At 40.9% G+C, this 12,928-nt stretch overlaps 1 protein-coding gene across 1 annotated transcript in view; it reads right to left on the reverse strand.

Moving 5' to 3' along the window:
* Positions 1 to 204: 204 nt before the first annotated feature.
* LOC105482374 (IL2 inducible T cell kinase) overlaps positions 205 to 12,928 on the reverse strand; it is a 75,436-nt gene continuing 62,712 nt past the window's right edge. The window contains exons 12-17 of the mRNA XM_011742424.2: positions 12,308 to 12,479; positions 11,621 to 11,837; positions 10,319 to 10,383; positions 10,110 to 10,228; positions 7,096 to 7,253; positions 205 to 3,504 (exon numbers count right to left, since the gene is read on the reverse strand). Coding sequence (XP_011740726.1) covers positions 3,433 to 3,504; positions 7,096 to 7,253; positions 10,110 to 10,228; positions 10,319 to 10,383; positions 11,621 to 11,837; positions 12,308 to 12,479 — 803 coding nt within the window. The 3' untranslated portion in view covers positions 205 to 3,432. The remainder of the gene's footprint in view (positions 3,505 to 7,095; positions 7,254 to 10,109; positions 10,229 to 10,318; positions 10,384 to 11,620; positions 11,838 to 12,307; positions 12,480 to 12,928) is intronic.

Consider the following 12,928-nt stretch of genomic DNA (forward strand, 5'->3'; position numbering starts at 1 on the left):
ACAAATTTGACCTTCTCTTACTGTGCCATGACATCTTTTCTACCTATAGGGTGAAATTCCAACTTCCTGGTCTTTTAAAGTATAGTTCTTGCCTATATTTATAGACTCAGTTTCAATTTACCCACCTCTTTTATCATCCTTACCTTTGCTGAGAAAATACATACACACACACACACACACACACACACACACACACACACACACACACGTGTGCATGCACGCGCTCTCCAGCAATAGTGAACTGACAATAGCTTCCCAATACATCCTGTTCTCTCTACCTGGAAAGTATTTCTCTTACTTCTGCCCACTTACTTACCTTGCAACTCATAAATTTATCTTCAAAACTGGGTTAGACAGTATATCCTTGTAACAGTGCTTCTTAAACTTTAATGTGTATACAATTACCTGCAGATCTTGTTAATATGAAGATTATTGCTCAGTAGGTGAGGAAGAAGCCTGAGAATCTGCATTTCTCATAACATGGTGATGCTATTGCTGCTTGTCCAGGGACCACACTTTGAGTATCAGGGCTCTAAGAAGTTTCCCTTGGTGTCATCCTTTCTCTGATAGATTCCATCACTTTTCCTGGGCTCTTCTCTTCTTTGACCAGTTTTTTGTTGTTGCCCTAATTGTTGTATCATAATTTTATTTCTCTATATGTTTTCCTTTACAATCAGACTAGGAATTTTTTAGAAGTAAAGACTATGCCTTTTCCATCTTTGTTTTCAAGAGGATACATACACTGAGCTGTGTGCAATGACCTGTAGGAACATTTGATATTTACTTGTTGAATGAATGTTGTTCAATGATATGTAGTCTTTAATTGTCTGTGGAAAATGAAACCATGTAACCATTTTTACTTAAGGAAAATTTCTGAGAGTTTGCGACTTAAATAACGGAACCCAGACCCTATGCACCACATTTCTTAAAACACAACTTTAATATTGCTATATTCAACTTTTAACTCTGTGTGCTCTACAAAGGATAACAGGTATTTGTAACATTTTTATTTTCAACACTAGCAGTGACTGTACATTAATAAATATGTATCTGATCCAAATATAAATACATAGTCTCAAAAGGTACAAAATGCAAAATCTACAAAATAAAACTAGAACCAAAACTCTGCATAAGGGAGTTCTCTACAAACACAGGGGACCATTTACAAAACGTGAGATGAGAAAAACCAGGCAGGAAGCCCATTTTGCGGGATAGGACACCGGGAGGTGAAGTATCTACACATGTTCAGTTAAGGCTTTGATGAATCTGAGCTTGAAAAAGATAATACCATGCACAGGGGAATTTTCTAAACCAAACCACAGAGATCAGTCAGTTCCAATGTTTTCTTTCTAGACTGAATGTTCCAGAAATCATCTCTAATTAAGGGTTCCAAAAGATAATGTACAAAATTCTAAAAAGGAAACAGAGATAATTTTGGATAAGCTGAGTAAAATCATCTTCTGAATGACAGAGTTTTATCTTGAGGCTCTCCACTTCACAATAATTATAATTAAAAGTTATGCATCTGAATCTCAAGTCAGTCAAAATGTCACATGATTTAGAAAGAGCCAATTGCAACATCATCCTCTCATATAAGGGAATGTCCCTCCTCATGAAGTATTCAAGGAGACTACAGCTGAAAGTTGGAATGATAATTAAAGGAAGGACTCATACTTCTACAGAAGAATCTTCTAAAGTTGCTTTGAAGCTCGTCTATAAATGGCTTCAAGCAACATGACTGGTGGGTTGTGAGAATTAAAGGGTTCATTAACTGAATAACTCCAAAGTTATTAACATGACCAAGGTAAGGATACAGAGTAGGAAAAGGAAAATCCTATTCCAAGTTGGAGGGCCATGCCATCAATCACAGTGGTCTGTGCCAGAGCAACACTATCGCTAGTGGTTCTATATTTACTTCTTTACTGACTTTCCATTTTTTCCTCTCTGTTGTATTTATTCCCTCTTCAATCCCTTTCATTTTCAGTAGCAGGCAGTGTCGAATAGGAATAAAGAATCTGTGTATTGGGTTCAGACAGATTTGGGCTAGAATACCAGCTCTAGACTTTCTGGTTCCGTCACTTTGGGCAGATGTCTTGGTTTTTTAAAGTCTCAGTTACATTATTTGTAAAATGGGAATAATAATACTGCCTCATGGAGATGTGAACCCAGGGTGAACAGAGATAGTGCAGGAAAGTCTCCTAGCTCAGCACATATTCACCTTGCATACAGAAGTGCTCAAGCCAGAGTAGGCATTCTCGTGCCTCTTAGAAGCACCCCAGTCAGTGCCTGGCTGTTTCCATCCTGATGGTTTGAGCAAGAACAGACTCTTTATTTCTCTCCTAGAATTTTAGGAGGCTTGGAGTCTCAACCTTAAAATTGCTCAACCCTAGGGCCTAAACAAGTTTCAATTGCTCGCCAAAGCAACACTGACCAACACAATGCTGCCCTCTGTTGATGAGGATCGGATAGTGCAGAGAAGGGGCTGATTCCCAGAGACTGGAAAAACAGGATGCCCCTCAGAGTCCGTATTCAGAAGTGATCATTTCTTCTCAGGATGCTGGTGGAAGCGTTCTGTGCTGAAGAGGAGACATAGTCACCTGCACAGCTTCGTATAAAAGATGAGCATGGGAGTGATAAAACCTAAGGTCTCTTCTTGTACCACGTGGTTCTCCACCGTCAGATGTTCTCTTGTTCTGGCGCAGACATCAGATACCCAACGCTCCAAGCATGGGACCTGAACTGCTCACCCCAATCCATCCAACGGGTCTCACCATGCTCCCTTCAAGGAGAGAGGTAGCAGCGTACTCTGTAAAACCTCATAGAGCTGCTTCTCAGAATATCCGGCCTCCTGTGTGAGCAGCTGTTCTATCATTCTCTACGGCAGGAAGCTGTGGCTGACAGCATCACAGCAACAGAGCACACTCACTCTAACCTTAGTTAACTCACCAGTTTTCTTAGAAAAAGAGTCATGCTCTTTGTTCCCCTTGCCTCCATATCCTGGGATACTGTGTTGTTGGGTCAAATAAAAAGTCCCTGGAACCATAAACTTTAGATTCATGTTAAAAATAACAATAAAAATAGCAATCTGGGTCTTACTCATGTCTCTCTCTATTACTAAGAAGTGCAAGAATGCTGCCTGAAAGCTGTCAGGTTGAGGTTTGTGCACCACATGTGACAAGAGGCTAGAGGGAGGGCAGAGACGTCATTTCTGTTCTGGCCTGGCTCCCAGCTTGGTGGCTGACCCTCCAGCTGTGGCTTGACTGCCAGCTGTGGTCAGGATGCTGCTTCCATGGTGACTCAGGGACTGATGCCACAGGCCAGGCTGCCTCTGGAGGGTCCTGGGTTGGTGGCAGCTTCTAATGCTCTATGGAAGGAGGACATATCCTTCCTCCGTTCAGGATCTGCAGCCCGTGGCCTGGTACTCAGTCTCTACTAAAGTCCCGATTCTGCAATTTCAGCCAGTTGACGCAGCAGTCTGGAGAAGGCTGGCCGATCTTCTGGTCTCTGGAGAGGGAAAAAGAACTCTGTAAGTTCCCTGTACTTGTGTGTCATAGGTAAATCCAGAACAAACCAGAATTTAATAGCAGCATCCCCTGCGGAGTTTTATATGTGCTTCCATATAGACTGTATTCCACATCCATGGTCCTAGTTTTTAACAGCAGGAATTCTGGAATCCAGTAGACTAGTGTTTAATTTCAGTTGTACCATGAATTAGCTGTGTGACATTGAGCAGGTTATTTAACCTCTTTGAACCTCAGTTTTGTCATTTGTAAAATGGGGATAATAATAGTATCTACCTCATGAAATTGTTTTGAGAATTAAATCACATATAAAAATATATCATGACATTAATGCTAAAGAACACCAAAATATGAAATATCTGGGTATAAATCTCAGAAAATATCTATAGGATCTATATGAGAAAAAATTAAAAATTCTAATAAAAGAAAGCAAAGAAGATCTAAATAAATGGACAGATACTCCATGCTTATGGACAGGAAGACACTATAGTGTTAAAATGTTAGTTCTTCCCAACTTCACTTATAGATTCAATGCAATCCTAATAAAAATCTCAGCAGGTTATTTTGTAGATATTGACAAACTTACTGTAACATTTATATGGAGAGGCAAAAGACCCAGAGAGCCAATATGATAATGAAGAAGAACAACAAAGCTAGAAGACTGAGCCTACCTGACTTCAGGACTTACTTTAAAGCTACAGTAATGACAGGATGGTACTAGTGAAAGAATAAACAAACAGATTAATGGATCAGCCCAGATATAGATCCATATAAATATAGTAAACTAATACTTAACAAAGGAACAGAGGAGAAAGGGTATCGTCTTTTCAACAAACAGTGCTGTAATAATTGGACATCCATATGTGAAACAATGACTCTAGTCACAGACCTTATACCTTTCAGGAAAATTAACTCAAAGTGGATCACAGACCTAAATGTAAAAATGCAAAATTATAAAACTTCCATAATAACATAGGAGAAAATTTGGGGGACATTGGGCTTGGCAATGAGTTTTTAGATGTAAACCAAAAGCACAATTCATGAATAAACAAGTTGATGTTGAGCTTTGTTAAAATATTTTAAAAGTCTGCTCTGTGAAAGACACTGTCAAGAGAATAAGAAGACAAGCCACAGACTAGGAGAAAATATTTGCAAAGCCCATGTCTGATAAAGGACTTGTATCCAAAATATACCAAGAACTCTTAAAACTCAACAGTAAGTAAACAAACAACCTGATTGAAAAATGGGCAAAAGATCTGAATAGATATTACCAAGAAGATATACAGGTGGCAAATAAGCATATGAAAATATACTTAACATCATATGTCATTAGGAAAATGCAAATTGAAACAACAATATAATATGACTACACATCTATTAGAACCACTGAAATCCAAAACAACGAATGCTAATGAGGAACTCTCATTGCTGGTGGGAATGTAAAATAATACAGCTACTTTGGAAGACATTCTGGCAGTTTCTTAACAAGTTAAACATAGTCTTACCATATGACTCAACAAGCATACTCTTAGGCATTTGCCCAATTGAGTTGAAAATTTATGTGCATACAAAAATCTCCACATAAACATTTATAGCAGCTTTATTCATAATTGTTTAAAACTGAAAGCAAGCAAGATTTCGTTTGGCAGGTAAAAGTATAAACAAACTGTGGTATATCCATACAATGGAATATTATTTAGCAATAAAGAGAAATGAGCTATCAAGCCCCAAAGACATGGAGGGACCTCAAAGGCATATTACTGAGTGAAAGACACCAGTCTGCCTGAGCACTCACACCTGTAATCCCAGCACTACAGGAGGCCTGAGGTGGGTGGATTGATTGCCTGAGCTCACCTGGGCAGTGTGGCAAACCCCCATCTCCACCAAAAATACAAAAAATTAGCTTGGCACAGTGGCACACGTCTGTGGTCCCAGCTACTTGGGAGGCCGAGTGGGAGGACCGCTTGAGACGGGGAGGCAGAGGTTGCAGTGAGCTGAGATCGCACCACTGCACTCCAGCCTGGGTGACAGAATAAGACCCCATTTCGAACAAAACAAAACAAAACCCCCAAAACCCAAACAAACAAACAACACAAAAACTGAAAGCAACCAAGATTTCCTTTAGTAGGTAAGTAGATAAACAAGCTGTGATATATCCATACAATGGAATATTATTTCACAATAAAAAGAAATTAGTTATTAAGCCACAAAAAGACATGGAGGGATCTTAAATCATATTACTGAGTGAAAGAAGCCAGTCCGAAAAGCCTACATGCTGTATGATGCCAACATATGGCATGCTGAGAAAGGCAAAGCTATGGAGACAGTGAAAAGATCAGTAGTTGTCAGTGGTCTGGGGATGAGGACAGGGATAAATGGGTGAAGGACAGGAGATTTTTTAGGGCAGTAAAACTATTCTGTCTGATACTATAGTGACAGATACATGGCATTATGAATTTGTGAAAACCTACAGAACTCTACAGCACAAAGACTGAACCTTAATGTAAACTATGAACTTTAGTTAATGTATTAATAGAAGTTCATTAATTGTGACAAAAGTATCACACTCATGCCAAATGTTAGTGAACAGTGAAACTGTTCAGGTGAGGTGGGTATATGAGAACTCTGTACTCTTTGTTAAAAAATAAAGTCTATTAATTAAAAAAAATCAATACATGATGGTTAAAAGAGGAAAAAAGTGCTAACTGAATGTCACCCATCATTATTATTATTGCAGCTAATCCTTATGAAGTGGATAAGATTTGTTTTATGCCCTTGTTTATGTCTTTATTGTTTGTTTCTTTCTGATTATAAAAGCTCTATGAGCTCATAGATCAAGCATTATTTAATTCAACAGTAAGAAAAAGGAAGTTCAGAGAATTGTCAAAGATTAATGGCAAATAAATGGTAAAGCTGAGACAAAATCCTAGTGTTCTAAATTTTTTGTATTCTACCTTGTTGTCCTACAATGATCTGAATTTTTATTAATTCTCTATTTCAGCAACTTTCCACTTTGGCTGAAATGTATGATTTTCTAACTCAGCAAAGACTAAGACTCACAGTGATGGGACTCAAGCCATGGCCTGCAGTCCAGGGATGAGGTAAATGAGCCACCCGGGTGGGTACGGAATAATTGCCTCCCCGTTTTAAATTGCTGAATGAATAAAATGTACTCAAATTAAGCCATTTTAATATTTTCATAGCACAAGTGAACTTCGTTCCCGAAGTTATTTCTATAACTTCTAATGGTTTTATGATGTTACAGATTTTTTTTTCTCTTCTCAGAAAATCGAGAAGGAAGCTGGCATAGGCCACACCCCATCCTCCTCTCTGAAGCTATGCTTATAGCTTGTGACATTATGTAGCAAACCAAATAACCTTTAAGGTCATCGTCAGCTCCTTTTTAGGGATGGGGGATCCATCCCGTTAATAGATCCTCAAAGTCATGTCGTTGCTAATCTATATTAGTTATCCCTCCTGCCTCATCCTTCCGAGAGGGTTCCTTTCTCTAGGGAAGGAGGCAGGTCCTGAAATTGTATACGACAATGCATGGGGAAGCACTTCCTCTGCTGACCTCTTTCCAGCAGTGATTCATAATCTGGTAGACATGTGTGGAGGCCAGCCGGGGCTTGTACAACCGAAATCCGGTGCTGATATCTTCCACCACCTCTGAGTTGCTCCGGTTTTCATACGGGATTTTGCCTTCACTGAAAACTTCCCACATCAGCACACCTACGAGAAATGGTGAGCACAGCACAGTGAATGACAAAGCTCATAGACAGCAAACAAACCAACCTGCCTCTAGAAATTACAGACTCCTTGGCACTAGGATCCATGTGCTACCTCCAGAAGTACATTGAGTCTACCTGAGGTTTATTAGGCCTGTCTTATTTTTAAAGAACTGAAATTTCCCAACCTTTGTAATGGAGAAGGATTTTTCAAGATGGACCCTTTGTTATATCAAACTCAAATGCTACAACTAACAGTTGTAGACTGAAATACCACGATGCAGGATGTAAATGAATGGCGTGCAGGAGGTGTGACACTATAGGGATTGGGGAGGATTGTGGAAAATGAAATAAACAGTTCTGTCTTAAGGAGACAGCTATGATTTGACTCCAACCAAAGTATGGCACATGAAAATGAGGGATCAGAATTGTCACATTTTCTGATTTTTTTTTTAAAAAAGAAGTCAAAAATTAAGAGTTGAACTTCTCGAATTTTAAAAATACCATGCAGACTAAGCAAAACACATCTTTTGCTTGTCTAGTTTTGACCTCTGATTTAATCCCTTTCTTTTCCTCTTCTGCCCTTAGTAGAAATGTCACACCCAGCTTTGTCTTTATCATGTGCTGATGTATTCCCAGGTTGTCAGAGCAAGACGGCTGCTTGCAAATCAGCTAATCCAGAGCTTTCCGAAGCTTGCTCCAGAGAATCTTAGAGTACCCATTCCCAACGCATGATCCTCAAAACACCTGAATAAAAATCATCTCACAGCCTTGTTCAAATGGCAGATTCCTGGGCCCTAGCCCAGATCCAGTGATCAGAATCTCTAGTGTTACTCAGAGGTGCCTCGGGAGTTGGAAATTCAGAACCTGACCCTAAATAAGAATGCTTATCACTCCAAGACACCATAATTTTTAGTGAAAATTTATTTGAAAATGTGCTGCTGCTAAAACATGGCTTCAGAATGATTTCTTTAATACATAGATGCATAGATGAGATATGTATAGGTAAAAAAAATTGAGTGAAGTACAAAGAGGTTGACTTGTTCTGAAAAGCACACTGTTAATGAGGGCAAAAAAACTTAAAACATAGGACAAAGTCAAATGGGTTGATGCAGGCATGGAGCTTTCAGCTCATCCAGGTTTCTGTTGCTTAGGCTGGTACCCCCAGTTTTTTCACACTTTTTTTTCATTGACCTCTTTCTATTCTGCATCCATCCATCAACCTCATTTCTGGACTCTCTTCAAATAACATATTCTAGGCAGGGACGAATTTCAGCCCAACCCTCTAATGGTAAGATGCTGCAGGAAATTCCCAGGCTGATACCCTTTGGCTGAATAAACCCCATTCAGAGTCAGAAGGTGAATGTGCTAAAGTGGCCATTGCTCCAAATGTCTCATTGTGGGGCCCTTGCTTGGTGCAGTGTGATCAGTTTCATCACCCATAGTGAGATGACTGTACATCAGCCCCAACCTTCCTAGTTATATACACTGGGGAGAGGAGAGTCATCCAAGAATGCTGTTAGTAAATTTCTTTCAGGTCCATTCTGTAACTTAAACCTGGTTAACAAAGTGGCTGCTAGGTTTGGTGAACAGGGGACTGTTTTAAGAAACAGGTAGGACTCATAATTAACAAACCACTTGGCTCCTAGAGATGGATAGTCTAAAATGCTGGAGAAGATTTTTAACACTCATTCTTCTCCTAAAAGATTTACCTAGCCAACCTCCCCCTGGTTTCTACTACTAGTAAGACCTTGTCAAACCCTTCCTTCATACCGAATGGCAAAAATCAATCTTCAAGTAGTTTCTGTACACACTATAATTCTTCTTGCAATCCAAATCAAAGAGGTTCTCTGGTATATATTTGTTGCACACTTTAGTATGCACAAACTATGACTTCAGGTGACATGACAAATCCAGCAAGAACATTTGGTACATCCTGCCATACCAACATCATTCATTCATTCATAGCCCTTTGCACTTTTTAGAAATTCTAATTCTTTATCATGGCCTGCCACCTTCATTGTCTATTGTTCTCCCAATAAGTCAGTACCCCCTGTTCTTTGGATGCACCAAGATTTTGTACTTGCTGGTCCCTCTATCAGGGACACTGTTCCCTGTCTCTTCAAATGGTGACAGCTCCCTCCTATCATTCAAGTCTCTGCTAAAGAATTACCTTCTGAGAAAGGACCTCCCACACCACCCTATTCAAAGCAGACCCTCTCTCCATTCTAGTCACTCTGCCCCATTACTGTTTTATTTTATTCCTAGCACCTACTTATGATTGCTTGACTTTATCTTCTATCCCTTAGCTTGTTTATGATTGTTATGGTTTATGATGGTTATTATGATCTTTTGTGATTTTCTGTCTCTCCTCCCGTCTCAAATTTAGTTCCAAAAGAACAGAAGTCTTTTCTGTCCTATGAACCATTGCATCCTCAGCACCTAGATTAGCCCTTGGCATAGAATAGATCCTCAGTTAATTGTTGTTGAATGAATAAATATTAATACTTATTAAGAGATAAGTATGGAAATGTAATGTTGGACAAAACATGGTCCCTGCCTTCAAGGGGCTCATATTTGAATCTCTTGATTTCTCCAGCTTTTGACTTCACAGCAGCTGGCACCAGAACGCTGTCTCCACTTTTAGTTAACTCCCAACCATGTCCAATATCTCTAAAAACAAACAAAATAATGAAGGCCCTTTCATAGTTTTCAGGGCCTTTCTTACGCAACCCTCCAGTAGGACACCCTCATGATACGATACTGGGTTCAGTGTGGGTAAGGTTGTCCGCGTTTGATAAAGGAAACAGCTGGCCTGCAGCCCAGATCTTGGGGCGGCGGGGCCCAGCATGACACTCACCAAATGACCACACATCCGATTTGCTGCTATAGCGACTGAAAGAGAAAACTTCTGGGGATGCCCACTTCACCGGGAATTTGGTGCCTGTGGAACTGGTGTACTGATCATCAAGAACAAACCTGGGAAGAGAGTGGAGGGAGAAGGTCAGAATGTTCCGGGGGCCTGAGTCCCATTCCTGAGACTTCACTGGCACCACCTCCCTCTTTTACCTTGTCATCCCAAAGTCGGACACCTTGATGACTTGATTTTCTCCCACCAAACAATTTCGGGCAGCCTGGAGAGGAGACAGGCAAACAAAGGGGGAGAGGAAAACTGTTGATGGGTCGTCAGTAGTTAAGGAGTCTCCTATAATCCCAGTCCTTTGCTTTACTGCAGTGCTGTCATACAAGGGCATCCTGGAGCTTTACAAATGTTAATTAAGCCTCACAAATGCCTGCTAGAAGTTAACTGGAAAGTTGAATGTGTAAGATCCACTATCAAGATGAGTAAGTTTATCTCCATTCTTGAGTTCTAATTAGAAATCCTTGGTGTTGTCTAACCAAGGATAGGCTCTAATGCAACCTGATGTGATAGGAAATGTTAACATCAGGGATAACAGGAAGAAAGTGTCTCCCAGTTGACTAGATTAAGAATGTTTTGATGTTGTTAATCCTCTTAAAACTATTCTTTAATAAGGAGAGTATCTGACCCCAAATTAGTATTATACAATGTTGCTTTGAAAGAGCCCTTAGAGATAACACCCCAGTGTGTCTCCATTTTTTTTTTAGATGGAGTCTTACTCTGTTGCCCAGGCTGGAGTGCAGTGGCATGATCTCAGCTCACTGCAACCTCTGCCTCCTGGGTTCAAGCAATTCTCCTGCCTCAGCCTCCCGAGTAGCTAGGGTTACAGGTGCCCGCCACTAAGCTCAGCTAATTTTTTTGTATTTTTAGTAGAGATCGGGTTTCACCATGTTTGCCAGGCTGGTCTTGAACTCCTGACCTTGTGATTCACCCACCTTGGCCTCCCAAAGTGCTGGGATTACAGGCATGAGCCACCATGCCCGGCCGTATGTCTCAAATTCTAATGTGCGTACAAATCACATGGGGAATGTGTTAAAATGAATATTCCTGAGTCCCAGCCACCAGAGATTCTGAGAGGAGCTTAAGGGCTTCCCCAGTGTGATTCTGGTAGACCCTTGAATAACACCTTCAGACAAACTCAGTTTCCTCAATTTACCAGGAGGAAACTGAGTCACAGGGAGGTTAAGAAGGAGTGGCAGTGATCTCCATTTTGGAAGAATATAAACTGAAATGCAGGAGGTGAAAGACTTTGAACTGGGATTAGGGCCCAGAAGTAAGTCCTCATGCAGCACTTTCCACTAGGACCACCCAAAGTAGGTGAAGGAAGGGAGAAGTTGAGAGAGGAAAGGAGATTGTCTGTGATGTATTATTTATTAATGCATTCCCAGTCATTTCAGTGAGACCTGTCCCTTTACCCTGGACCTGTGGGTGTTCACCCTGCGTGCTCATACCAAGTCTCTGTGGATGACACATGCCTCTTCCAGGTAGGCCATGCCCTCACACACGTCCAGACACATGCCCAGCAGGGTCTCTGCTGCAAAAAGTCCCCGCTGGCTGCGTAGATAATCTGACAGGCAGCCGTGCTCCATGAACTCAAACACCAGGCAGATGGGGGCCTGCTCCAGGCACACCCCATACAGCTGGACCAGTTTGGGATGCGACAGTTTCCTGGAGGAAAAAGACAAGGGGTGAGATGGCCTAAACTCAGCCTCCCCAAAATGCCGAAAATATTATGGTACCAAAATAGCCAATGGTCATTTTGTCTAATTTATGGTTTGGATGAAAATAATATTCATTCCCTCCCCAAAACAAAAACATGTCATTGGAGCTGAGACCTGACAAATGGCAAGGAGTCAGCTGTGTGTGTGAAGATGAGCAGAGGCCAGTGTGGCTGGCATGTCATGGACCGGAGGAGAGATGGGTAGGAGCTGAGAAGGGGGAGGTAGGCATGATCAGATTATGGTGGGCCTTGGAGACCACTGTGAAGAGTTCGATTTTATTCTCTGTGCGATAGGAAGCCACTGCCGGGAGCTTGCACAGGGAGATAGTACTCTATGGCATTTGAATGGCATTTCAAGAACACGGAACTGATGTTCCTCCACCCAGAGTTTCTGCATATCCCTGTTTCGAGCACTCACATCATGACTTCAGCCTCCTCTATGAAGTCTTCTTCTGACATAGCCCCTTCCCGAATGGTTTTGATAGCCACCTTGTCCTTGTTGAGCCAGTAGCCCAGATGCACCAACCCAAACTGCCCACTGCCAATCTCTTGTACAAAAGTGAGCTCTGAGGGATCAATCACCCATTTCCCTGGAAGAGAAAGAGAGAGTTCCCTGGGGTCAGCAAGTGGTAGATATAAGGTACTGGGATACCAGGGGATTATAAAGCCCTATCTAGAATTTTAGCCTATGTTAATATAATTCAAAGATGGCAAATAAATAATCTTTTTTCCCACCTAATAACATAGGATATGCTAGAAAACTATGAAAATATGTGTGGGAAGGTAACATGGAAAGATGAAGGAGAGTGGCATTAATCAAGATATTAAAGAAACCATGTTAATCAAAATATTAAAGAAAGGGTTCTTGCAACGTCACAACCATTTTCTATGTCTGACTCTAAAGTTTTTATTGTCATTTTTCACACTAAGTAAATTTCATTTGAGCTGATCATTCTTTCATTCGTTCATCTATCAAGCGCATCTGCTATATACGCAGAACTCTATTAGGCCTTACTGGGGCGGAGGGGCAGTTAAAGAG

This window comes from Macaca nemestrina, chromosome 6, assembly GCF_043159975.1.
Source record: "Macaca nemestrina isolate mMacNem1 chromosome 6, mMacNem.hap1, whole genome shotgun sequence".
NCBI classification, from domain to species: Eukaryota; Metazoa; Chordata; class Mammalia; order Primates; family Cercopithecidae; genus Macaca; species Macaca nemestrina.